At 42.5% G+C, this 25,260-nt stretch overlaps 1 protein-coding gene and 1 long non-coding RNA gene across 2 annotated transcripts; both read left to right on the top strand.

Moving 5' to 3' along the window:
- Position 1: 1 nt before the first annotated feature.
- On the top strand, positions 2 to 1,502 carry LOC140069014 (protein kinase C delta type-like). The gene is made up of 5 exons (XM_072114359.1): positions 2 to 202; positions 383 to 474; positions 594 to 656; positions 989 to 1,127; positions 1,224 to 1,502. Exons 1-5 carry the CDS (start codon positions 38 to 40, stop codon positions 1,461 to 1,463), a joined length of 699 nt encoding a protein of 232 aa, XP_071970460.1. The 5' UTR covers positions 2 to 37; the 3' UTR covers positions 1,464 to 1,502.
- Positions 1,503 to 1,591: 89 nt separating this feature from the next.
- LOC140069016 (uncharacterized) lies at positions 1,592 to 2,596 on the top strand. Its single transcript, XR_011848675.1, has 3 exons — positions 1,592 to 1,715; positions 1,898 to 2,116; positions 2,281 to 2,596. It is a non-coding gene; the product is annotated as an uncharacterized lncRNA (long non-coding RNA).
- The last annotated feature ends 22,664 nt before the right edge of the window (positions 2,597 to 25,260 follow it).

Here is a 25,260-nt window from a genome sequence, read left to right as displayed (position 1 = left end):
ACCCGTGTTCACAGCCCTCTGTCTCCTCCAGGTGGTGATGGCCTCGCACCCCTCCAGCAGACAAGATCTTGCTGTGAAGATAATAAAGAAGCGAGTCTTACTAGAGGATGATAGAGATGCCATCTTCATTGAGCGCCAGGTCCTTGAGATCACCTCCCAGTGTCACCTTTTTACCCACTGCTTTGGAGCCACCCAGAATCAGGTAGGAATCTTCTATGTGTCTCCATAGATGGTCTCATCCAACACATGAGTAGAGACATCAGTAGACTCCTCCTCGCAGCTTGTAAGACTTGTAAGACTACTACATGTAGCCACATCTAGGCTGCCAGAACGGAGAATGTCCCCATCATGTCCTGTAGTATATTTTCTGTATTTTCTCCAGGATTACATATTTTTCGTAATGGAGTGCGTCACCGGAGGAGAACTCCTACACTTTATTAACAGTAGAGCCCCCTGTGATATCCAGACCACCAGGTACCTGCACGTTGTGTATTATATGTCATGTATTTACCATTGTCCAGTAGATGTTGGGTTTGTAGCCGATTACTTTGCTGGTGTTTGTTGAGGATCAATGTTTTCTTCTTTCTCATTAGATTTATTACAGCGGAGATCATCTGCGGCTTGAAGTACCTGCACGCAAGAGGCATAATACACAGGTATCTAGAGCATGTAATAATATCAGAGGGGTTAACACACTACATAGTGCAGATATCTTATAGGACACATTGCATGGAGCCATAGTATGGTCTCTATACAGGTCCATAAGTCCTCTGCTCTATCTGGGCATGCCTCCAATTTTATACATGGAGATAGAGGAAGGTGCCTTCTGCTGCTATGTCAGATGATGAATGGAAACATTGTTCATAGAGGAGATTATCTCTGTTCCTATAAGTAACTATCCATAGAGATGGAGGCTTCATGTAACCGTCCACTTCTCCATCCATAATCCTCCCATGACACTGGTTATTGCTAAACTTTGTCTTTATAGAGACCTTAAGCCGGAAAATATTCTGATGGACAGCATGGGTCACATAAAAATAGCTGACTTCGGCCTTGCTGCAGTTGACGTCTACAACTCAGAAACCATCACAGAGTATGCAGGAACTCCTGGCTACATGGCCCCAGAGGTGAGGAATACAGGTCTTGTGCCCTCAGTATGGCATCTATGATACATTCAGGTTATTTCTTGACCATGTGATTAATCTTCCATGATGCTTCCACAGATTCATCTAAATAAGCCCTATAATAACAGCGTGGACTTTTACTCCTTGGGTGTCATCCTTTATGAACTGGCCACAGGGCATTTCCCTTTCTACGAGGGTGAAAGCTCGAATAAAATCTTGGAGTCCATCGCCAGTTTCAGTTTGGAGTATCCCTGTAACCTGCATCACCAAATACGTAACATCTTAAAAGGGGTGAGTATATGCAGTCATATCTCAATGAGACCCAAGAAGGTCAAATAGGATTATTATTGGGCTATGCTAATTATTTTATTGTAATAGATGTGGCAAATGTTTACTTGACATTAATGATTCTATAATCAGTGTTCCATCCAGTAACTACAATTTCCAATTATTTTATCATAGGTTTTCCGTAAGTCACCTACGAAGAGGCAGAAGTTCTGCAAAACTATTAGCAGACACCCATTTTTTGCAGATGTCGACTGGTCGGACATTTGGACAGGAAGAGCTCGCCCTCCATATGTAATGCTACCAGTAAGTACATGGAAACGATAGGAACCAACAGTGGGACACATTGATCTGTCAGATGTAGGATTTCTATGGGCACTCAATGTCAGTAAGATCTCACTACAGCTCTGCTCCTGCACAGATACCACCTACACTTAGGACAAGTCCTGTTCTCATTATTCATCTCATGTCTGTATCTTCTCTCCTAGAGTGAAGCAGTGACGTCCCATCACACAGTCCCTCTGTCCGCCCTACTATCATCTGCAGAGGCCAGAAAGACCCCAATAACATCAGAGGACAGAGAACTATTCCAGGGGTTCTCCTACACCAGCCACATGTGGAGGTGACTGCAGAGACGGCCATACATGAAGCCGGCCAGGTCCTAGGATCTCCGCCCAGTGCACACACATTCTTACTTATGGATAAAGGTGAGTTTATCTACATGAGGTTCTGCTGAGTAGTGACCCGGCTGCTGTCTCACAGGACGCCCCAAACACTGGACCTGTTACTTGTTTACAGGATTCATTCACAAATAGTTACCCCTTGTGAATCTCCTGGTTTATGATACATTGTCACTGGTTGTATCTTGTAGAATGAAGAAATTCCATCTACACATCTGAGGAGAATGATGTGGCTGATAAGGCAAGAAACCAGCGACCCAGTTACCTCCCGTCTCCTGCCCAGTTGCTGGAATTTTCTGCAGTCTTCAGCATCTTTACCAGAAGAATCAGGATACTGCCCCCTACAGCTAATCTGTAGGAGCTACATCTGCAATTTACACTGTGTACATGTGGCACCACCAGACCACAAAGCCCCAAATACTAAACCCTCTGCCACATTATAAAGGGGAGAAGAAGAGGCAGAGAGGGACAAAAAAAATATAGGGGCATTTACCCATTATCTACCCCGGCTATATCATCACAGCCTGGGAATAAAATATCTTCTCTCCTAATTGTAGTTCTATGTTTTGTTCTGATATCTTCTATTACATGTAAGTTGTAAATTATTTGGGTGACATGAGGTTTTTACCGTCCAAGTAAAACAGTAGTAGCCGCTATCTTTGTTTCCTAACAAGCATCTGAATTTTGTGGAGTGTGTTCTCTAACCAGACATGGAGATATTCGGTTTTATAGGATAACTCTTCATTGTAGCTGAAGGAGGAAAGCTAAAACTAATGAGAGGACCATATAACAGCTCCATGAACCCCTCTCCTCCAGGCCAGTGGTCCCCAACCTTTTTATATCCTGGGACCGGCTGCATCCAATTTTTATTTCAGTGTTACCTCCTTACCCTGGGTTTGCAAGCCCTGCAAATGCTCCATCTAAACCAACCCATATAATGTCCCAATTATCACAGCCCCAGATCTAAAATCCCCCTTTCCTACAGCTTCTCCCTTCTCCGCTCCTTACAGCATCGCGCTGAAGTAACGTAATGCGCGGAGGAGCAGAGCTGGGACGGCCGCCGGCTCTATCGACTCAGCAGTCACGTGACCGCTGGGTCTAAAGGGGTTAATCAGAGATGCTGGGTCCAGTTGTTGAGTCGTCAGTCCAACATAGACCTTCGAACAGGGACAATGAATGGCATAAATAACATTCTGACTTCTGAGTCCCTCAGTTTATAACTTTTATTATTCAAAGGATTTGTGAAGGTATCATTGTTCATCATCTATTGGCGAGTCCTTCTCTTTACTATCTCTATAGGACAGTATCAAACATGGTGATTGGTTCAGATGATCATGGGCCCCTTAGAAGCCTTGGGCCCTGGGCTGCTGTCCAAACCGCCTGTATCATAATCCACTACTGCTGGGGCATCTGTTATCCAAATATTTCTTTCTTACAAAACCTCTTAAATTAATGCCGCACATAGATGGAACTTTGAGGTTTGTTCTCACATTACGTTTGAATTGTGCTTAGAAACACATTTCAAGCTCAGGCAGGAGGGAGTTTAGATCTAATCTTAAGCCCTGCAGTGGCGATCTAGCATTTATCTGTTAACCAGAGGATACTCACTATAATGAGAATACAGTAAATGTTGTGATTCTGCTTTCTGTATTTAGCACCCATAAAAGTAAATTTGTTAATGGATCCAAAAAATCCTGAACTACTTTATTTGTATGATAGGTGTGCTATGTCATATAAAATATTGGTCCTCCAACAAGCAAAAAGGGGGTCTAAGAGGTATAACTAGGCCGAAGGGCCCCTAGCATATAAACATCGCAAGGTATAAGTTATAAACCACAGAAGCAAGACAGGATGTATGCGAGCATTATGAAAATTTTTATTAAGTCAAAAAAATATATACATAAAAACAATTAAAAAGCACTACATGTGCTAAAGTCCAGCAACCATCCCTGAGCTCAATGCAGAAAAGTAGACAAATATGGTATACGTTCCAGGATTTAAAACCTGGTATGGCTCAAAACCACCAACAATTAGGTACTACCATATTCAAAGTGCAGAGTATGGGATACAATATAGATTTAAGTAGTTTGACCATAAAGAAGACAAAAAGACAAAAAGAATGATTACCTAAAGTGCATAGTGCAAACAGGGAAGGAGCTGGAGGAACGATTCCCCACGCGTATCGCCCGTCCAAGCAGGCTTCCTCAGGGGTAAGTGTGAGTAATACACAGATCTAGTATATATAGGAGAGACCCACCTCCAGGTCCAACCCCAATGATCCTGCATGCCTCCCGGATCAGCTGTCGGCGTGCGTTCCAACTACCGGAAGTCGCGTTCCAACTACCGGAAGTCGCGGGGCGCGCATGCGCAGTGCCAAGTATTTGTTCTAAATGGAGTGCACAGGAGACAATGAAATATTAGCAGCGCATGCGCCAAAAAGTAAATGCAGGTATATATTGTGAACCAGACTGTAAGTATCCGATGTGTAACATCAGAGAGCATACTTATACAGGTGCCAGATGTGTCCATGCCTAAATAAAGGAATATGCACAGAGGGGTAAATGGCCCCTATAGCATCAGTCGCGGCATAGAGGATAAAAGATATCAACTTGCAAAGAGGAAATTATTTTTCGGCGCATCGGTAATTGGCGAATATGCCAAAGTATAAACCCTATGACGGATATCAACTATACGTCAGACTATAAGTATAAGGTATAGGATACATGACGTGTGGATATGGGATGGACCCCCACTTTATTTTAAACAGTGTATGGAACACGGTGTATGGAAAAAATACACAACCACATAACGTAATGGGTGAAATGGCCACAGCTTTATTTGAATCACAGGAATAAAACAATCAGAGGAGGAGTCAGGTGACATGCTAGGGGTGGGATTCCCCAATACCCCAATCTAAAGTTGCCTGACATACAGCCCCCGGCCAGACATCAACAAAGGGGGGCTTGCCATTCTAGCAGAGCCAGTACACTTTAAGGGCACCAATGACCCTGGTGAAGATTATCCATTGTGTGCTTCAACACCGTGCCCGCCCCTGGCTGCTTTTACCATTACCAGAGCCTTGAGGCTGGCCACTTCCAAAGCTCAGGCTGTTGACCACCATGAGCTTTTACATCCTCTATAAGTTAAATTAGTCCACCAATAACTTGCCTGCACCTTCCACCTGACTCCTCCACCGCAAAATAAAAGCTGCGACAGATAACAAAATGCCATACTTTGACTCCCATTCTATTTTTTTTAAATACATATTCTTTTATTTATTTGTTTTTAATTTTATATCTACATTTTTATTTAGATATTTCTTTCTTCTTCCATTTTAAAACCAGGAGCATAACATTGAGAATTTTTAATCTCCAGGCAGAAACTTTAAATATGTGCAACCTCCGACTCACAAAGAGTCATCCCACAGCGCTCAGGAGAGGAAAAACCCCCTGTGGAGGAAACCTCTAGGGAACCATGGCTGAAGAATTGCCCTTCCCCTGGGCTTAGGAGGATAACGCCAACTTCATCTCATCAACAGTCAATTAAGAAATTTACATGATACAAGATAAACAGTGTCAAAGTTCAAAAAACAAACAGACAATCATTTTCATAGAATTATACATGTAATTGGTAAATAACCAGTTGTAAATTAATGATAGTAAAGGGCGGGTGGGAGGGACATGTTTCTTTCTGTGCTTCTAGAGAGAGAAAGAGAAAGAGAGATACAGGACAGGGAGTGACATCTCCTCCTGAGCTCCTCCCCTCTTACATCACTACACTATCCCACCCACTCTGTACTTTTAACAAGGACCATCATCTTACATCAATACTATCATCTAAATTCAGTCGTTATAGGTCCCCCCTTACCACCGTCATGTTCCTGCTTCGCCTATGGCTCCGCTGTTGTCAAATTCATGACTACTGGTTTATATAGGCATTTGATGTAGGCATGCCATGGTGAAAGAATATGTACAAAGGGGTGCGTGGCCCCCACAGCATCAATCGCGGCACAAAGAGTAAGGAGTGCCGACTTACAAGAATAGATTATTCTTTGCCGCAAAAATAGTGGGTGACCAAAATACAGAAAGGTAAGTATATATATAAGGTAAAGACAATGTAGGTATTGTGAAAAGGGTTTCCTTGTATAAATAATGATAGAGAATATTATAAAGTATTGTGTGAGCATAAACTGTGCGTAAAAAGACATAATAAGTATTATTATGACATTATGAAAGCCAACAATTGTGAACAGCAATAAAGATGGTGGATTGGATGGGCAAAATAGGAACCAATCCAATCTAAGGGAGATAAAAGAGTGTGGGGTACTAAGCCCCAAGAGATATACCTTAACCTATGCGTCCCACTCGCTGCACAAGATGCTATTGTAACAGGCTCCTAAGAATCAAAAGTGCAAAAAAGTGAATAATAAATAGAAGAGAAGGGCATGGTTATATAAAAAAGGCCTGGCGTTTACTAGAAGCAATGGCATAAGGAATAAAAGGTGGAATAGGGGAGGTAGGCATCCTGGAACGTATACCATATTTGTCTACTTTTCTGCATTGAGCTCAGGGATGGTTGCTGGACTTTAGCACATGTAGTGCTTTTTAATTGTTTTTATGTATATATTTTTTTGACTTAATAAAAATTTTCATAATGCTCAAATATAGGTCCTCCTTAACAAGACCTGGACCTCAGTCACAATTTATAACAAAATTTGGTATTCTGCTATAGCAGGGGTCAGGAACCTTTTTGGCTGAGAGAGCCATGAACGCCACATATTTTTAAATGTTATTCTGTAAGAGCCGTACAATATGCACATGCCCCCAAGTAGATAGGTAGTCCAGTGTCCCAGTGTCACGGGTGCCACTGTGATCTACGTCTCGGATCGCAGGCACACCCCTGCCCCTCTCTGTGGCGGCTTCCCTTTCTGAGCTCACTCAACTTGCCACTTCCCGGCTCCTGTCCCATCCCGGCCGGCCAGCGCATGCGCTGGCTCTCACAGATTAAAAGGGCCAGTGTGCTGCTGATTGGCACTTCCCACTTCAACTTCCCACCTGGTTTCTACAAAGACCGGCGGCTCCTGGCATTCCCCGCCGGATCTTAGTGCTTCATGCCTATGAGGAAGCTTTCCACATTGTTTCCTTCCCAAGTGTTGACCTTTCAGTGTGACCCCCAACCTGTTCCTGATTCTGCTCCTTCGCTGCCAGCCCTGACCTCTTGCTCCATGCCCGACCTTGCGTCATTGCCGCCTGCCTTGACCGTCTGCCTGTTCTTGACCATGAGACTGCCTAGTGATCCTGTACATCGACCTTGGCTGCCACCATGGACAAGTCATGCCTGTGAAACAACCTGATGGTACCACACTGCAGCAAGACCATCCTGCTTTGCGGGGGGCTCTGGTGAAGACCGGGGGCCACTTAGATTCCGGTCCCAGGTGTCTGCTTACATCATTGTCCGGGGTGGTCCAGGGGGTTCAACTACTCCAAATCCTGACACCCACCACATGCATCCCAGTAGATATTTAGTCACAAAAAAAAAAAAAAAATATTCACTTACCAGCGCTCCCTGCAGCCAGCTCCTCATTGCTCCCAAGGTGCCTGGGTCGTACAAAGGACATAGGCAGCGGTAAAATTGCTGCTGTGTCCAGTCATCAGTCTAGGGACACACACAGCAGCCATCACTATTTATTAAAGATCTGTCTGAGAGCCAGATGCAGCCAACAAAAGAGCCATATCTGTCTCCCCAGCCATAGGGTCCCTACCCCTGTGCTATAGCAATGGGCTCCCTGTGCACTTGCCTGCCACCTAGTGTTACGAAAGTGGATTACACATCAGCAGATGATGAGCTGGTCAAAGGTTAATTTTGCTAACAGCGATAACCTCACACCCCCATACACACACATGCAATAGATTTTGAATCTACTTTTTTATGTTCTAACTCTGTTTTGCCCTCTAATTTTTGGGAAAATGGGAACGATAAACAAGAAACAAGATAACCTGACTTCATGAGAGCAGAGAGATGTCTGCGGTATTACTATGTAGCTGACAAGTGACTGTGAAAAGTTTGTTTTTTTAAGTAATTCATCTTAAAAATTAGCAACTTACTGTTACCTTACTCTATGCAAATGTTGACCTATTGGGACTCATTGGGGCAGATTTACTTACCCAGTCCATTCGCGATCCAGCGGCACGTTCTCTGCCGTGGATTCGGGGCCGGCCGGGATTCACTATGGCAGTTCCTCCGACGTCCACCAGGTGTCGCTGCTGCGCTGAAGACCATCGGAATGCACTGAAGTTCACCAATCCATCGTGGGTGAAGGTAAGTGCGTGTTTAAGTCGCGTGCATGCGCCACAATCCGATCGCTTGTACCAAAATCCCGGGGTAATACAGGGAAAATCGGTGCAAAATGGAAAAATTCGGTTAACCCGTCACAAAAACGCGAATCGGGCCCTTAGTAAATGAACCCCATTAACTTGCATTCCTGCTGGAGTTCATCGAAAGTGCATTCTCCGACAATAATGCACTGTGCCGCCATTCACTAAGATCGTGAGCCCGATATCCTGCATGTGTCGCTTTCCCGCTCAGGTCCAACAGAGTTCACCATCTATTAAGTGGTGCATTGTCTTGCAACACAATTTTAAAGTTAAATCCTGTGTTCATTCCGAATTAATCTGATCGTCGGACGGCACGCCCCGCAATTTGTGTCGCATGGAAGCAGCGCAGCTGTGCCAAAAAACGATCGTGTGCGATAAAATCCCAGTGCAGACACCTGTGAAATACCTGTCCAAGTCGTGCAATCCCCAAAAAAGAAGAACAGTCCGACAAAAGTGTGACCCTTAGTAAATGAGCCCCATTATGCTATCTCTCCATGTACCTTTTTTAAAGGAGATGTCCAGTGACAATAAGTCCTGTTAACAGGATAGGGGTGACATGTTGTGACCAGACTTCCCCTTTAAATGATGTAAATCTTTGCACTGGGGCCCATCAGCTTCTAGTTACACCACTGCAGCCAGTGTAACAGAAAAACTTCTGAAAGTGATATGTAAGACGAACAAAACTTTTTTGGACGTATTGGGTAAGTTAAAGGGGATTCACAGAATTCACACAATTGGAGGAGCAAGTACTACAGTTACTATTCCTCATACCCGATGCTCCACTGGAAGCTCCTCACAGATGAGGTGTTTGTAAATCCATAAATGTCTGTATAATTTGTCTACATAATGATTATCTAATACTTGCCACATTGAGTCTAGTGTATACAGGAGCTGCAGGTTGGGGGCTTGTCTTTTATAAATGGATGAAGCTCAAGGGCAAACAATGACCCTGTTGCTTGTCTTCCTGGTGTCCCTTGGGTTTATGTATTGTGAGACCTAGTGTGTGATAGGTTGTAGCTTCGAGATCCCTAGATACAGTAAAGAAGGGGGCACCATGTTGGTTGTGGCAGCTGGGGGCCTCATTGCAATTTATTTCTCTATCCAAGGAGAACATTGGGGGTCAGAATCACTGACAGTAATATGTAACTTGTCACTCACCTGGATACATTGCTGAGAGGTCATGTGACTGGCAGGTGCCTGGCGTGTGATTGGTCACTGCCTGGCACCTGCTCAGCAACTGACCAACTGCCAGTCAGTATTTGGAGCGTCCACAGCGTCTCGTGTTCTGCGAGGAGCGATTTGGGATTTCTTCTTCTGAGCCACAGAGGGAATTATTTTTGTCTGTCTTGTCTTATCTGTTGTTCTGTGTCTGTGTGTATTTCTGTGCTTTTGTGCTTCTTTGTTGCTGTTTTTCTGTTTGATTGCAGGTGGCACTTTCCTCTTCATCAGCTGGTAAGTCCTAGTCATATATATATTATATACACACACAGGACAGTATACGGGCAGTACAGTGTATACACTACATACAGGACAGTATACGGGGAATACACAGTGTATACTCTACACACAGGACAGTATACGGGCAGTACACAGTGTATACACTACACATAGGACAGTATAGGGGCAATGTATATATTACCCACAGGACAGTATACGGGCAGTACACAGTGTATACTCTACACACAAGACAGTATACAGGCAGTACATAGTGTATACACTGCACACAGGACAGTATACAGGCAGTAAACATTGTATACACTACACACAGGACAGTATATGAGGTAGTATATATCCAGTACACAGTGTATACACTACACACAGGACAGTATATGAGGTAGTATATAGGCAGTACACCATGTAAAGGTGCGGCCTCTGTAGAGTCGCTGTTACACATGGGGATGGACACAGATATCTTGTACTGGATCCATCATTGATCTTCTTCCGCTTTGGGCAGCGTCTTCCCTGTTTTCTGGTCCCAGGATGACGGGTGATGGAGGGAGGACGTCCATTATCATCTAAAACTGATATCACTCGGCCATTGAGGGTCATCCTGGGACACAAAACTAGGAAAACGCTAAAAGTAACCAACAACATTATATATAAGAAGCCTTTTACTTATATTCCAGTATACAATGCCTGACACATCTATGGTCCTGGAAACTGGTTCTAATATCTATGGATCAATCTCCCTGATGGTTTCCATCCAATGAATAAGATTTATGCCATGTTTTCATTTTACCCCCCAAAAATCTTGGAAATGGGTTTAAATAATAAGTCTAAGTTAAACTTTTATAGAGTTTTGCCATTATAGACACTAATCCCCTATGTACAGCATAAGTTATAAGCTCATGATTACTGGGGGTCCACCTGCTGGGACCCCCTATAACAGTGATGGCGAACCTTTTAGACACGGAGTGCCCAAACTACAAACAAAACCCACTTTTATGTCGTAAAGTGCCAACATGACAATTTAAGCAGTAACTTCCCTGCTCCCTGCTCTGTCACAGGTTTAAATTGTATAGGCACCTGAGGACCCCAATACAGTAGAAATAAGGAGAAGAAGTTTGGATTATCATTGTAGCTTTCTGTCTGCTGATTTCTGCGGTGGGGTGATGGCACGGGTGCCCATATAGAGAGCTCGGAGTGCCACCTCTGGCACCAGTGCCATAGGTTCGCCACCACTGCCCTATAATGTATTTTGTATAGTGCTGGTCCCTTCCTATAGAGAATAGACGCTGTATGGGCCTTCTAAGGCTCCTGGGCCTGGTTACATCTGCATTCTCCTCGCCCCTCTAGTTATACTCCTGATAACCTCCATATAAAAGCTCCAGATCTTTTTTGTTTTAAGATTTTTATTACATTTTTCACTACAGTGAAAAAAAAGGCATACAAAATGGGCCATAATACAGGAGTTTAGTAAATGTACAGACGTAGTAACAGATGCAATCACAGCTCCAGGTCTTTATCATGTTCCCTTCTCTTCAGGAGCCGCCATGTGGGGAGAAGATGTGAAGCGACTGCCGGAGGACGAGCAGGCCTATGATGTGTCGACAATGATGGCATCGGCACTTCTGGCCTGCTCCACCAATGCTGTCAGTGTTACCTACATAATCTCTGTACTAAGCTTATCAGGAATAGAGAAATGTGTCATCCTATGTTACTGGGTTATGTATTGTACTCTGATGTTAATAATAATAATAATTCTATATTTATATAGCACACACAGATTACGCAGCGCTGCACAAAGCATATCAAATTGGTCCCTGTCCCCATGGGGCTCACAATCTAAACAATCTACCAGTATGTTTTGAAGTGTGGGAGGAAACCGGAGTACCCACCGTGCCGCCCTTTACTTTGTATTGTATCATCTTGTAAAACAGATTGAATAAAAAGGTTATAAAGTTCTATGTATAATGTGTCCTGCAAATAATGGATATAATATGGGCAGTTTCGTCAGGGGACAATTATAGCCTAAAACTTCCCTCATATGGAATAAACTGCACATCCTTCATACGGCCGCCCCTGACTTTACTAGTGCGGGCACTGGGGGGGTATATATAATACATACTGCTGGGGGATAACGTATAGAAGGGGTGTGCAGGTTATACAGTATTAGGGGTATACAGGGTGTATATGGATGGGGCACATTCTATTAACAGGGAACAGTCTGAATAATGGGGCACAAGGCAAATGTATAGGAAGCAGGAGTTTATATATTGTGGGAAAGTGGGAAAGGGTCCTGATGTGTCAATGTGGGCCAACACTGGACCAATATTCTGGTTTAAAGTTACTATAAAATGTAGAATTTGTCTATGTGCTCTCCATTGATTCAACTTGTATACAGACAAATGCGTTTCTATGTAAAAATATATAATAACTCTGCACTCAATTCTTGTGCAAAAAGATCACAATTTCTTTATTGAAACAACAGAAAGCAATCCACATCAATGTAATGTTTTGGTCTGGTGATCTTCCTCAGAAACGGATTGCTGGAGGGTAAAGAGAGAGAGATAGAAGAGACCGGTCTATGGCCATGGTGTATAGCCTCATGTGGAATTGTGGTATGATGATCCCCATAGAAAACAAACGCTGCCTATGGCGGTCATCATAGCGCAATTCCATATGAAGCTATACACCATGGCCATAGACCGGTCTCTTCTTTCTTCCTCTCTTTACCCTCCAGCAATCCACGGGATAGGGCCTAATTTCCTGATCAGTGGGGTCTCAGTGCTGAGACCCCTGCAGATTGTAAAAAACGAGGGATCCGTCTGACCGCTTGTCGCTCCTCAGACTGTTGGAGCAGATGGCCGCACATGACCGTTCTGCACCATTTATCTCTATGTAGCTGATGGAGATCGGTGAGCGCCGCACTCAGCAATTTCTGTCAAATCCATAGAGATTAATGGAGCAAAAGGTCATGTGTGGCTGTCTGCTCCATTAATCCGACGGACCCCTTGTTTTCGCGATCTGCGGGGGTCTCAGCACTAGGGCCTAACTTTCCTTTGTGGGAAAACCCCTTTAAATTGATGTAGATTGCTTTCTGATGTTTCAATAAAGAAATTGTGATCTTTTTGCACAACTGAGTGCCCAGTTAATATATATTTTGCTGAAAGGGGTGGTACACCATTCTTGTACACCATTATCTCCATAGGGGTAATGTATATAAAGATGGGCACACAAACACACCTATGGTTTCCATGATCCCTCTACGAACCAAGTGCCTGGGTTCCAAATTATACATTGGGTCCTATTCCTTCCCCAGGTTTGTGGCTCGGGCAGTGTTTTGTAGTGTTATTGTCATGTGAAGGAACATCTGATGCCGATTACACACCAGCCACAAACCACACACCACCTGGTAGGTAGGATTATAATCTGCTGGCAGCATGTTATAGAAATATGATTTTAAAAAATACTGTACTTACTTTTATTTGTGCGCAATATGTCAATTCCAAGATATTCTCAGTTGAATGTGTATGTAAATGAGGCAGTCCAATGTCATGACCTCAGCACCTGGAGAACTATCATTCCTGCCTATATATACCACTACCATCTCCATACATCACACAGCAGATGTGTCATGTAAGAAGCATGGGGCAGTACTGGGAGAAGACAGGAATGGTCCAGGCAGGAACCTCGGTGTACCAACTACCTCATTAGCATATTAAACTTAAATTATCTTGGGAATATATGGTATAATGGATAGAAATTATAAAGCTTATTTGGAAATTAAAACATACCTCTACAACATGCTAATAGAAGATAATAACGCTCGTTGGATGTGGTAGACTACATATAAAAGAATGTATCTGTATACCTTAATATAAATGGTGTATATATAATTGATGGACTTGGCAATCATATAATTAACATACTGTGGGACTTCCATCCAACAGCTGGGATCCGATCTTTCCATAAAGTTCCAATTTATATAATTATCAATTTTTTAAAATAGCTGAATTTTATGTAATTTTCTAAACTAAAATAAGAAGTTTTATTGTAGCCTCCACCTCTATTCATCATGGAGCATATCCTGAGGACCGCCGAGGACCATGTAAGTGATACTACTAGGTCCTATATCACACTAGTCAGAGTTAGATATACACAACCCATAGCACCTGCCCTGCCGAAAAAACAGAAAGTGGATATTCACCAATCTGCCATATTTCTGTATAAAACTGCCAATCAGTCAGGACACAATCACTGGGATCTCTGTTCTCTGGAAAACCAGGCTACCCCTCCATGAACCACCTGGGAGAGACCAATTCAGGAGATGATAATAGGATCTCAAGGTTCTTCAATACCTGGAGCCCATGGCTGGTCTTTAGAGCAGTGTTGTCCCCTTGTCTCATTGCATACATGGGGCCAAGGCTGGATGTGCCTGGGGTCAGTCATTGTCTTCAGGGGTCACAGGAGAAGGACCAGTGATGTCTAGATATCATTTATATTCTAAAAAATCTTCCACAAAATGTCATGTCAATCCTCATCCTTTATTGTAATAACTTTATACCCTGTACTAACCATGAAGTGTCCTCTGTCCAGTTCTTCAGGAATCTCCGGGAGGAAGAGTTCACCTTCGAGAAGGTGAGAACATGAGCTCAGATCTTTCCCGCTTCTTACACATATGTACATGTACACGTCTTCTTATGTTATATGTCATATTATACTGTCATCATAACAAGATGTCTATCACATGGGGGGGGGGGGGGGGGGTCACACATGGGGGAGAGATGGGAACAAGCCATTACCTACTGTACACAAGACCAGAGACCCCTGAACATCAGTGTCTTATGTTATTATCATTTCCAAATATTTCTAGAGATTTATCTAAAGTTGAATTATTTAAAAGTGACTAATAATTTATGATTTGTATATTTAATATTCTTATAACAGGCGAGAGCCATTGGACTGCGGATCCTTGAGCGCTATGTAAGTCCTTCCCGCAAACCCCCAGAACATACAACATAATATAATCCTCATATCATCACATGAATGTCTATAGCTGCTATTCCCAATGCTAGAAGGTGACACATTCACTTCACTGCCTGTTCTCCACCGAGGACAATGTGATACAATTATACAATGTACATCCAGTTACATATATAGCGCTCACATGTTCTGTAGCGCTGCACACAGAGACAACACTTACATTTACTTCTCTGTTCCTGTAATGGAAGAGAGACCCAGAAATGTCATCATAGATGTGACTGTATCACAATGTAAAGACAGTGAGAACATACAAACTATGGAGATGCTGGACTTGGATGGATCAGATCCAGGATTCCTTATAATTAATACAATGTTTTCTCTTTACTTCTCCAAGGATGAAGACTCCAATGAAGATTCCCAGGACGGGGTAAGAGACTTATAAAATATAGACTGAAATCTCACACACAATTCTCAGATTATTCCATCAAACTGACCATTTTCTGATCTATTGCAGCCGATCTACATGAAGCTTGATGACGGCGTGAGGATCCTGGACGAGGAGTCAGCGATGGACACATCTGCAGAGGAGACTTCAGAAGAGCCTGAAGCTGAGACTTCAGAAGTACCTGAAGAAGATCCTGCAGAGGAGACTTCAGAAGAGCCTGAAGCTGAGACTTCAGAAGTACCTGAAGAAGATCCTGCAGAGGAGGCAGCAGCAGAGGAGGAAGAGGAAACATCCTGCTGCACCGGGTCCTGCATCCCTGTAAGAAGGTTCATGGACAGAGTAAGGGCCAGGATCTCTAGGCTCTTTAGGTAAGTTAAGGTACAGTAAGTATAACTTAGGACCAGTCATATTAAAACACATAAAAAATGTATTGTTAGCATATAGAATATATTAGGGGGTCATATAAAATTGTTTAAAATTTCTGGGGAGCACATAAGAGTAAGACATTCAGCAAAATTCACCTCCATACATTCCTCCATTCCAGTGCAGTCAGTCCAGGCCTCATCAGCTATTACAGGTAATTCATGAGCAGTCATGTGGCATCACTTCCGGTGCGATGGAGACCAGAATCAGCACTGAAATAGAGGAATAGTAATGATAATCTGTATCCATATAGCGCCATTCAGGGCTGGCTCCAGGTGTAAGTAGGCCCCTGGGAACAGAGCCTCTGCGAGCCCCTTTACTGTACTGTACCTCCCAAGTTTTGCAGCAGAGAAAGTGCCCCAAAGTAATATTATTCTATTCAACTGAATCCCTGGACACCTCTCTCGCCTCTAGTGGGCCCTCCAAGCAGCTCTGGGCCCCGGCACTTGCCCGGGTATGCTGGCATTGGCCCCAACATATTCTGTAGCGCTTTACAAATCATAAAGTGTGTGAAAATCATAATGTGTGAAGATGAGTTGCGTTATTTTTTTCTACCTATTATAGGTTTCACTGCTCCCCAGAAATTTTGTATGAAGACGCTGTTAAGGTTAGGGTCACATAGTGTTTTTTTTATACAATGGAAAAACTCCCTCCATATACATAGATATATACTGGCAGACAGAGAAATACATTTCATGTACATACATACATGTTTCCATCCTGCTGAGCGACACTTACAATCAGTGGAAGCCAATAGAATTTTTAGGGGGGGCGGATGCAGCATTGTGCGTCCTCCCTGCCTCCACTGAGCATACGCACAGGGAGACCACAGTAACATCACTGGTTAAATATCCTGAACATCGGTAGCAGCCTATCACTGGCTTCTGCCGATGTTCACGGCCCCCCTTCTGCCCCCACATTCAGGGGGGAGGAGGGACCAGGGGACGGATCTCACGGTATCGGCATACAGTGGGTATGTCCTAGCCATACATGGAGTCCTCCCTATATATCCTAACAATGTATGGCAAAAACACCATGTGAACCCAAACTAACTTTAAGATTGATATAGAATTAGAGGTTTTTCTGGCCTCCAAAACTATGTATGGTACGGGGCCACATTAGTATGTGACGTCATCATCGCAGCAAAGCTTTGTTTGAGCTTTTATTGATACTAACATTGTTTTGAGGCTTGAAAAATGGTCAAATATGAAATAAAAAGTATTATAGATACTATAGAATTAGAAGCATAATATAAAAGTGATAAGAATAACTTAGTAAGTATAGGATATGATATATATGACAGTGTGATAGGGGTAATATATAAGAAGTAGATACAACCAGTAAGTATAGTAATATAGTTAAATAGAAGAAAAATGTGTAAAAAAATTATTTAAAACGTTAGAAATAGGTGTAGAAAATAGATAAATATCACTGGTATAATAGATATTTAGATGATTAGTAAGAGCAATATGAAAAGAATACTCTAGGTATAGTGATAAAAAGAATTAAAGGGGTTTTCCCATTTCAGAAAATTAAAGTTATTGTTTGTATTGTTATTACTTATATTTAGTAATAGTGATAGTGATACAGAAAGTATATTGGAAAATTGTAGAACTTTTTATAATACAAACAATAACATTGATTTGCTGAAATGGGAAAACCCCTTTAGGTTATTATGAAGTAGATACATAGTATATTAGATATAGTTGTATGTAATAGTGAACGTATTATAGAAAATGTTATGAGTCATAAGTATAAGAATAATATAGATTATAGTTATAAGTATAGAAGAGAAAAAAGAAAAACCCTAAAGTTAAGTAAATTATAGTTCAAATGGGTTTTCTGAGCTATGGATAACATATATATACAAAACAAAGGTCTTCAGTATCAGATTGGTGCAGCACCCAGCAACCCCACAGATCAGCCTTAGGCCCCATTCACACAAGCCGTGAGGGGAAGGGGGGGCGTATATCTGGCCACAGGTTTGTGGACATATATACATCCCCATACACGTGTAGCACCGAACTATACATGGGAGTAGATAGAACATGCTTTATTTTTCCTCATGTTTGCCTCCGTGTGGCGCTATTTGCTATGGAGAGGGAAGAGGTGAGCAGCGTAATCCCTCCTCCTCTCCAACGCGCTGACGCGTGCTCGCCCAGGTTCACATGATGAGTTTTCATTGTGTTTTCAAATCCAGTTCAAACGCGTCAGGAAAAACTCATCACCAAAAGCCAAAAAGGCAAATGTGTAAGTTATTTATATCAGTAACAATGGGTGTTTCTCCTTTTAATTTTAAAACTAATGATCAACACTTATCGTTGCTACTTACCCAACACTTAAGCGTTTGGTGACGAGTTTTTTCCACTGCGCTTACAATGTGTTTCAAAACACAAAGCAAACGCATCATGTAACCCCCAAGAATATAAAGGCCTCATATTATCATAATATTCAGCCCTAATATACAGAACCCCCAATTACATTATATACATCTTCCATATACAGCTCCCAGTTTAATTAAAATCCTGCCCCTATATAAAGAACACACCCATATTGAAGTAAATATGGCCCCTTATATACAGATTCCCCCAAGTTTCATTTTATAGAGCCCCCCCCCAGATTTAGATTCCCCCCAGTACAAATATATGCAGCTCCCCATACACAGATTTCCCACATTTCCATTATATACAAATCACATACACAGATCCTCCTCCAGTTCCATTATATACAGCTCCCCATACATAGACCCCTCCAGTTTTATTATATACAGCTCCCTATACATAGACCCCCAGTTCCAATATATATACCGTCTCATACACAGACCCCCCAGCTCCATTATATACAGACCCTATACACAGACCCCCATTACATTATATACAGCCTCCCATACATAGACCCCCCAGCTCCATTATATACAGTCCCCATACACAGATCCCTATTACATTATATACAGCCTCCTATACATAGACCCCCCCCAGCTCCATTATATACAGACCCCATACACAGACCCCTCTTTACATTATATACAGACCCCATACACCCTATAGACCCCTCCAATACTTTTATATACAGCTTCCCATACAAAGACTCCCCCTTTTATTATTATATACAGCTCCCCATACACAGACCCCCAGTTCCATAACATACGCACCCCATACACAGACCCCTCCAGTTCTATTATATACAAACCCCATACACAGACCCCTCTAAATACTATTCTATACAGCCTCCCATACATAGACCCTCCAGCTCCATTATATACAGACCCCATACACAGACCCCCATTACATATTCTATAAAGCTTCCCATACATAGACCCTCCTGTTTCATTATATGCAGCTCCCCATACACAGACCCCCCTCCCCCCATTACGTTATACACAGACCCCTCCAAATACTATTATATACAGCTCCCCATACACAGACTTCCAGTTCCATTATTTACAGCTGTATAAACAGAAAATATTATAGATATTATGGTATTACAAGCATAAAATAAAAGTGATATGAATAATTTAGTAATTACATATACTATAAGCTAGTAATAGGATATACAATGTATGACATAGTGTGTTAGGGGCAAGATATAAGATAAACCCTCGATAAGCAGTAGATACAGCTAGTAAGTATAGTAGTATAGTGAAACAGAAGCAAAATGTGTGAAAATTAGAAATAGGAAATATAAATATGACTGGTATAAGAGATATCTCGTTAAGATAAATAAGATATCAATATGCTAAGAATAACATAGGTATAGTAATAAGATATAAATTAAGTTTTTATGAAGTAGATATAACGTGTAGTAGATAAAGTAGTATGTAATAGTCATACAAAGTATTATAGAAAATGTTAGGAACAAAACATATAAGAATTATACAGATCAGTGATGGCAAACCTTTTAGAGATCGAGTGCCCAAAATGAGACCCAAAAACCATTAGCTTTTCCCAAAGTGCCAACACGGTAATTTAGGCAGTAACAAACGTATTGCCACCAGAATCTTTGAGCTCCAATCCAACACCTTTTCACTCTTCGGATAGGACCAAGCAGCACAAGATGGGTCACTTTAAAATAGCAGGGCACTACTTGGACTGCCTGAGACTGCAGGAAGATGCCATGTCTGGCAAACTCCATGCCTGGGAGACAGCCGTGTGCCCACAGAGATGCCTTCGTGTGCCATCTCTGGCACCAGTGCCATAGGTTCGCCACCACTGATATAGATCATAGTGATAAGTATAGAAGAAAAAAATAAAAACCCTAAAGTTAAGTAAATTGTAGTTCAAATGGGTTTTCTGGGCTATGGATAACATATATATGAAATATGGGTCCTCAATATCATATTGGGGCAGCACCCAGCACCCCCACATATCAGCTGTACTCAGCCGCTGATAGACAGAGAATGGGAAATCATAGGATCAGTCATCAATATTTTTAGCTCAGAAAACTCTTTTAAAGGGAACCTGTCAGTAGTGATAGTGTGTATGATAAGAATAATATAGAGAGAGATATAAGGTAGATAAGAGTTATAGAAGAATTATATAGTTATAGAAGAATAAGTTAGATATAAGATAACGCACTGTATAAGGTCGGCTGTACACATCTGTGGTCGGTCTGTGAAAAATGAACAGTATGCTGAAGGGATTCACTGAGCACATTGCAGAGGAGGGAACTTTGTGCATCATATTCATATGTGATGCAGGGAGTCCCATCCCCTGGACTGTGCTCCATCCTGAAATCCATCCAATGTATAGTCCGATTTTCATGGACCGTCCACGTGTGCAGCCGGCCTGAGTGTGACAGGGCCCCATCCAGCGCTATCACTGCAGGGAACCAGGGAGCAGCCGATCGCCAGCTCTTGGGGTCAGGAAGGAATTTTTTCCCCCTCACATGAGGGTTATTTTTGCCTTCCTCTGGTTCACACCTTTTTATGCAGTAAATCCTATAAATTACACTGGATGGTTCAAAATTAAAACAAAACAAAAAATTACAGTAATAAAAACTAATTAGAATTTATTCATTGTGTCTGTGTCTTCCTTACTGTGTGGTGTCCTTCATTATAGCCCCCTGGACCCCTCTGCTGATAAATGACTGCTGTCATCAATAAAATCATAAAAATCATAAAGATGTAAGGTATCAAAATGCTGCACTTACCAAAATCCCCTAATATATCAAAATTTAAGGCCCCTTCCACACTTGTGTTGCAGATCACGTCAGAGTTTGATCAGGGTGCGATCAGGGTTTGGTCAGTGAAAAACGCACATTTTGCATCAGAGTGCAATCAGTTTTCAGTCAGAGTTTGTTCAGTGTCTCAGTTTTTCACGCGCATTTTCAATGCAATTTCAGTGCAATTTCAATGCGTTTTTCATGCGCAGAAAATGCGCGTGAAATGGACTCAGGACTGATCTCTATCTTTTCTATGGCAATTGATGCGTGAAAAACGCATTGCACTTGCATTGCACTGGCATGTTATCTCAGAGTGCAATGCGTTTTTGATGCATCTCCATAGACTTGTATGGTGCGTTTTTCACGCGCGTGACTTGCAAAAGTAAAGCATGTTGAGATTTAAACGTGCGTTAAAAAAAAACGTGAGTGTGTGTGTGAAAAAAAATGCAAGTCTGAAAAGACCCATTGATTACAATGGGTCAGAGTGCAATGTAAGTTCTGCGCGTCAAAAGCACGCGCAGAAAACGTGCGTGAAAAACGCAAGTGTGAAAGGGGCCTAAGGCCCCTTCCACACTTGCGTTGCATTTCACGTCAGAGTTTGATCAGGGTGCGATCAGGGTTTGGTCAGTGAAAAACGCACATTTTGCATCAGAGTGCAATCAGTTTTCAGTCACAATTTGTTCAGTGTCTCAGTTTTTCACGCGCGTTTTCAATGCAATTTCAATGCAATTTCAATGCGTTTTTCACGCGCAGAAAATGCACGTGAAATGGACTCAGGACTGGGCTCTATCTTTTCTATGGCAATTGATGCGTGAAAAACGCATTGCACTTGCGTGTGTCTCAGAGTGCAATGCGTTTTTGATGCATCTCCATAGACTTGTATGGTGCGTTTTTCACGCGCGTGACTTGCAAAAGTAGAGCATGTCGAGATTTAAATGCGCGTTAAAAAAAACGCGCGTGTGTGCGTGAAAAAAAATGCAAGTCTGAAAAGACCCATTGGTTACAATGGGTCAGAGTGCCATGCAAGTTCTGCGCGTCAAAAGCACGCGCAGAAAACGCGCGTGAAAAACGCATGTGTGAAAGGGGTCTAAGAATTATCCCATGCTGCCGAGCTGTCATGAAAAAAGAAACATACAAATTTCCAATTGCTGTTTTGTTTGTTTTTTTTGCCACAGATAAAATTTGGAACAAATGGGTGTCAAAAAATGGCAATACAGCATAAAAAATTTCCAAAAGTTCATTTTCAAAGTACATTTTGTATTCCTGTGACCATACTTACCCAAAGAATAAATGGGAAGTGTCATTTGGACCGTAAAGTTAAAGCCACAAAAACTAAACCTGTAAGAAAAAATGTCGCAAATCCGTTTTCCCTTGCAATTTCAAAGTAATTGGAATTTTATTCAACGTTTTCACTGCAAAGCAAAGAATATCTGGTGCCATTACAATCGGTGCAAATTGTTTCATACGTATCTGTTAATACAAAAATAAAGAAGTTATGGCTTTTGTAACGTGGGGAATGAAAAAACAGATAAGAGATGTTGTGTCACAAGGTCATTGGGTAATATATCTGGTTATCTGGTCAGGGCTTAATATATGTATTAAGGCCTCATGCACACAACAGTATTGGGAATCATGCACAAATAGTGTCTAGCTAATGACCCCCATAGATTTCTATTGTACATGGTCACAGTGAATGTCATGGTAACTACCAGCGTCGGTCTGGCCCGCCGGGGGACCTGTGAATCCCCCGGTGGGCCCCGACACCTGCCATCATGTTCGGGGCCTCCCTTCTTATCCATAGGAGGCCCCTGCCGGCGATCACAATAGAACTCAATGCGGCCAGGAACCGGCCGCTTGAATTCTATTGCGGCCGCTAACACTGACTGGCATTGTTACCTGCCGTCTGTGTAAGTGAGACGTGGCCGGGAGAATTTCCCAGCGCACGCCGCACTCTGCCCCTAGATACGCGGCAGCGCGGTGACGTCATCACACTGCTGCGCATCCCTTGCCAGTCTGCGCGGGCGGCTGCAGCAGAAGCAAGAAGAAGGGAGCAAGGACGTGTCAGCGATAAGTGGGTAAGTTACTGTTTTTTTATATGAATGCCGAGGTGAAGGGGGCAGTACAGAAAATGCTGGGGACCTCCTGTATCGAAAATGCAAGGGGGAAGGGCAGGATACAAAATGTAGTGTCAGGGGGCCCAGTATGGAAAGTACAGATGGGAGGGGGACAGCATGAAAAATACAGAGGGACCAGGGAGGGGGAAGGGGCCCAGTATAAAAAATGCAGGATGGAAGTTGCAAAGGGTGAGGGGGGAGTAGTCAACATGCAGGGGAACAAGAGGTGGATTATTCCAGTAAAGTAATACAGGTGGGAAGTAAAGGGGCGCAGTTTCAAAAATACATGGTGACAGAGGAGGGGGGCTGAGGAGGGGGGTATGGAAAATACAGGGGGACTGTGGGGGGGAAGGGGCAGGATGGAAAAATGCAAAGTGAAGGAGCAATACTGGGAGAGGGGGGATTAGTCCAGTAAGGAAAATAGCTGTGGGAAGAGATGCGGAGGGGCAGTATGGAAAATACAGGGAGACCGGGGATGGGGTATTCAGGAACACACAGTGTGGGCAGTATAGAAAATACTGAAGGAAGAAAGGTGCCCAGGATTAAAAATACAGTGAGGAAGAGGGCACAGTAAATAAATTGCAAAGGGGTGGGGGACAATAAATAAAATGTAAGGGGCAGTATATGTAAACTAAACAATAAACCCCTTTGCCTGTTGCATCGTTTTTACATAAAATTTTTGCTCCCCAGCCTCAAAAAGCTATAACTTTTCATTTTTCCGTGTACAGAGCTGTGCGAGGGCTTATTTTCTGCATAACAAATTTTATCAGAGACGTTAATTATTATTCCATGCCATGTACTGGGAAACTGGAAAAAAATTCCAAATGTGGTGAAATTGGCAAAAAAACCCTGAATTTGCGTCACATTCTTGTGGGCTCAGTTTTTACGACTTTAACTGTGAGCTCCAAATAACACCTCTGCTTTTTTCTTTGGTTTGGTACGATCACAGTGTTATACTTTGTCATGCTCCTTACCACATGGATTATACTTAAGAACGGGTCAAATGTGTCAAGATACCTTTCATAATTTGTGGGCTCTATGTAATAATAGAATCAAATAATGTCAGGAAATTATATAGAAATTAATAAATAGGTGATTGGAGGGCACCACATTTTAATTTATTAGAGGTACAGTATCATTTATTTAAGGGCTATAGAGTATTGATAAATTCAGGGTCGCAATATCATTTTTGATATATGCATGCGGCACAGAGTGGTTTAAATTTGGGGGTATATTTGATAATGGAGGGGGCAGTGTGGTCACTTTGGTTATGGGGATAAATATTATCTAGGAGCACAGTGTGGGACATTTCTGTTAGCCAGGTGACATTATATATACTGTAAGTGACTGTGGTATTTCTAGTCGCACAGTGTGGAGATGTGCTGACAGAATCTGAAAACATCTGTTGGAATATTCTGCATCCTTAAGTCATGGCACTTCTGGACATAAAGTAGAAGTCCTGTATTTTGTCAGATAAGAGATCAGATTTCTGCCTCTTTCTGATTATTCCTGTAGTCACTGACTACCTTTTATTGCGAGAAAGCTCTTATCATGTGTAGTGCTTTATCCATAGAGTCAGTAAGCCAAGTCTGATTGGGTGACTCATACAAAGCAGCTGGGAGTTTGTGCAGTGATTGATTACTCCTGCCTGTCAGGTACAACACAGTGTATACAACGTTCTCTGGGAGCACTCAGTTCAGGGATTTAATAAGATATGTTTCTGCATCAATGTAGCTACAGCATTCTCAAGGTATGTTTGGCCCATAATGCATCAAATCAAATGGTTGATTTCCTTTAGTGTGATCCCTGCAGCCTCAGTTTACAAACCAAGAACCGTGCATTAGCAGAGAGGGAAGGAGAAATCAGAACTTTATATTATATTCTGCTACTTCCCCCTCCAATGCCTATGCATTTCTAGACACCCTTGATATAGGTCGTATTTCTATGCTGTAGTAGGGTGGGCCCCCAGAATCATTTTCCCCTGTGGGCCCTTGGTACCCCAGTCCGACCCTGAAAACATCTACAAGGCCATTAAGATCATCAACATTGGGAACAATGCGGAAGCCCTAGAGCGACAGAGGCGGATACTCATGGCTGCTAGAGACTGTCCATTCGTGTCTCAACTCAGTACCTCACTGAAGTCTAAGCGCCATATGTATTTCATCCTGGAGTATCTGTCCGGCGGCAGCCTCGAGTCTCTGATTATTCGGAGCGGCAAGCTTAACATCG

The sequence above is a fragment of the Engystomops pustulosus genome, chromosome 7 (genome assembly GCF_040894005.1).
Source record: "Engystomops pustulosus chromosome 7, aEngPut4.maternal, whole genome shotgun sequence".
NCBI classification, from domain to species: domain Eukaryota; kingdom Metazoa; phylum Chordata; class Amphibia; order Anura; family Leptodactylidae; genus Engystomops; species Engystomops pustulosus.
The sequence above is the reverse complement of the archived record's forward strand: the minus strand, read 5'-3'. Positions and strand labels throughout refer to the sequence as shown.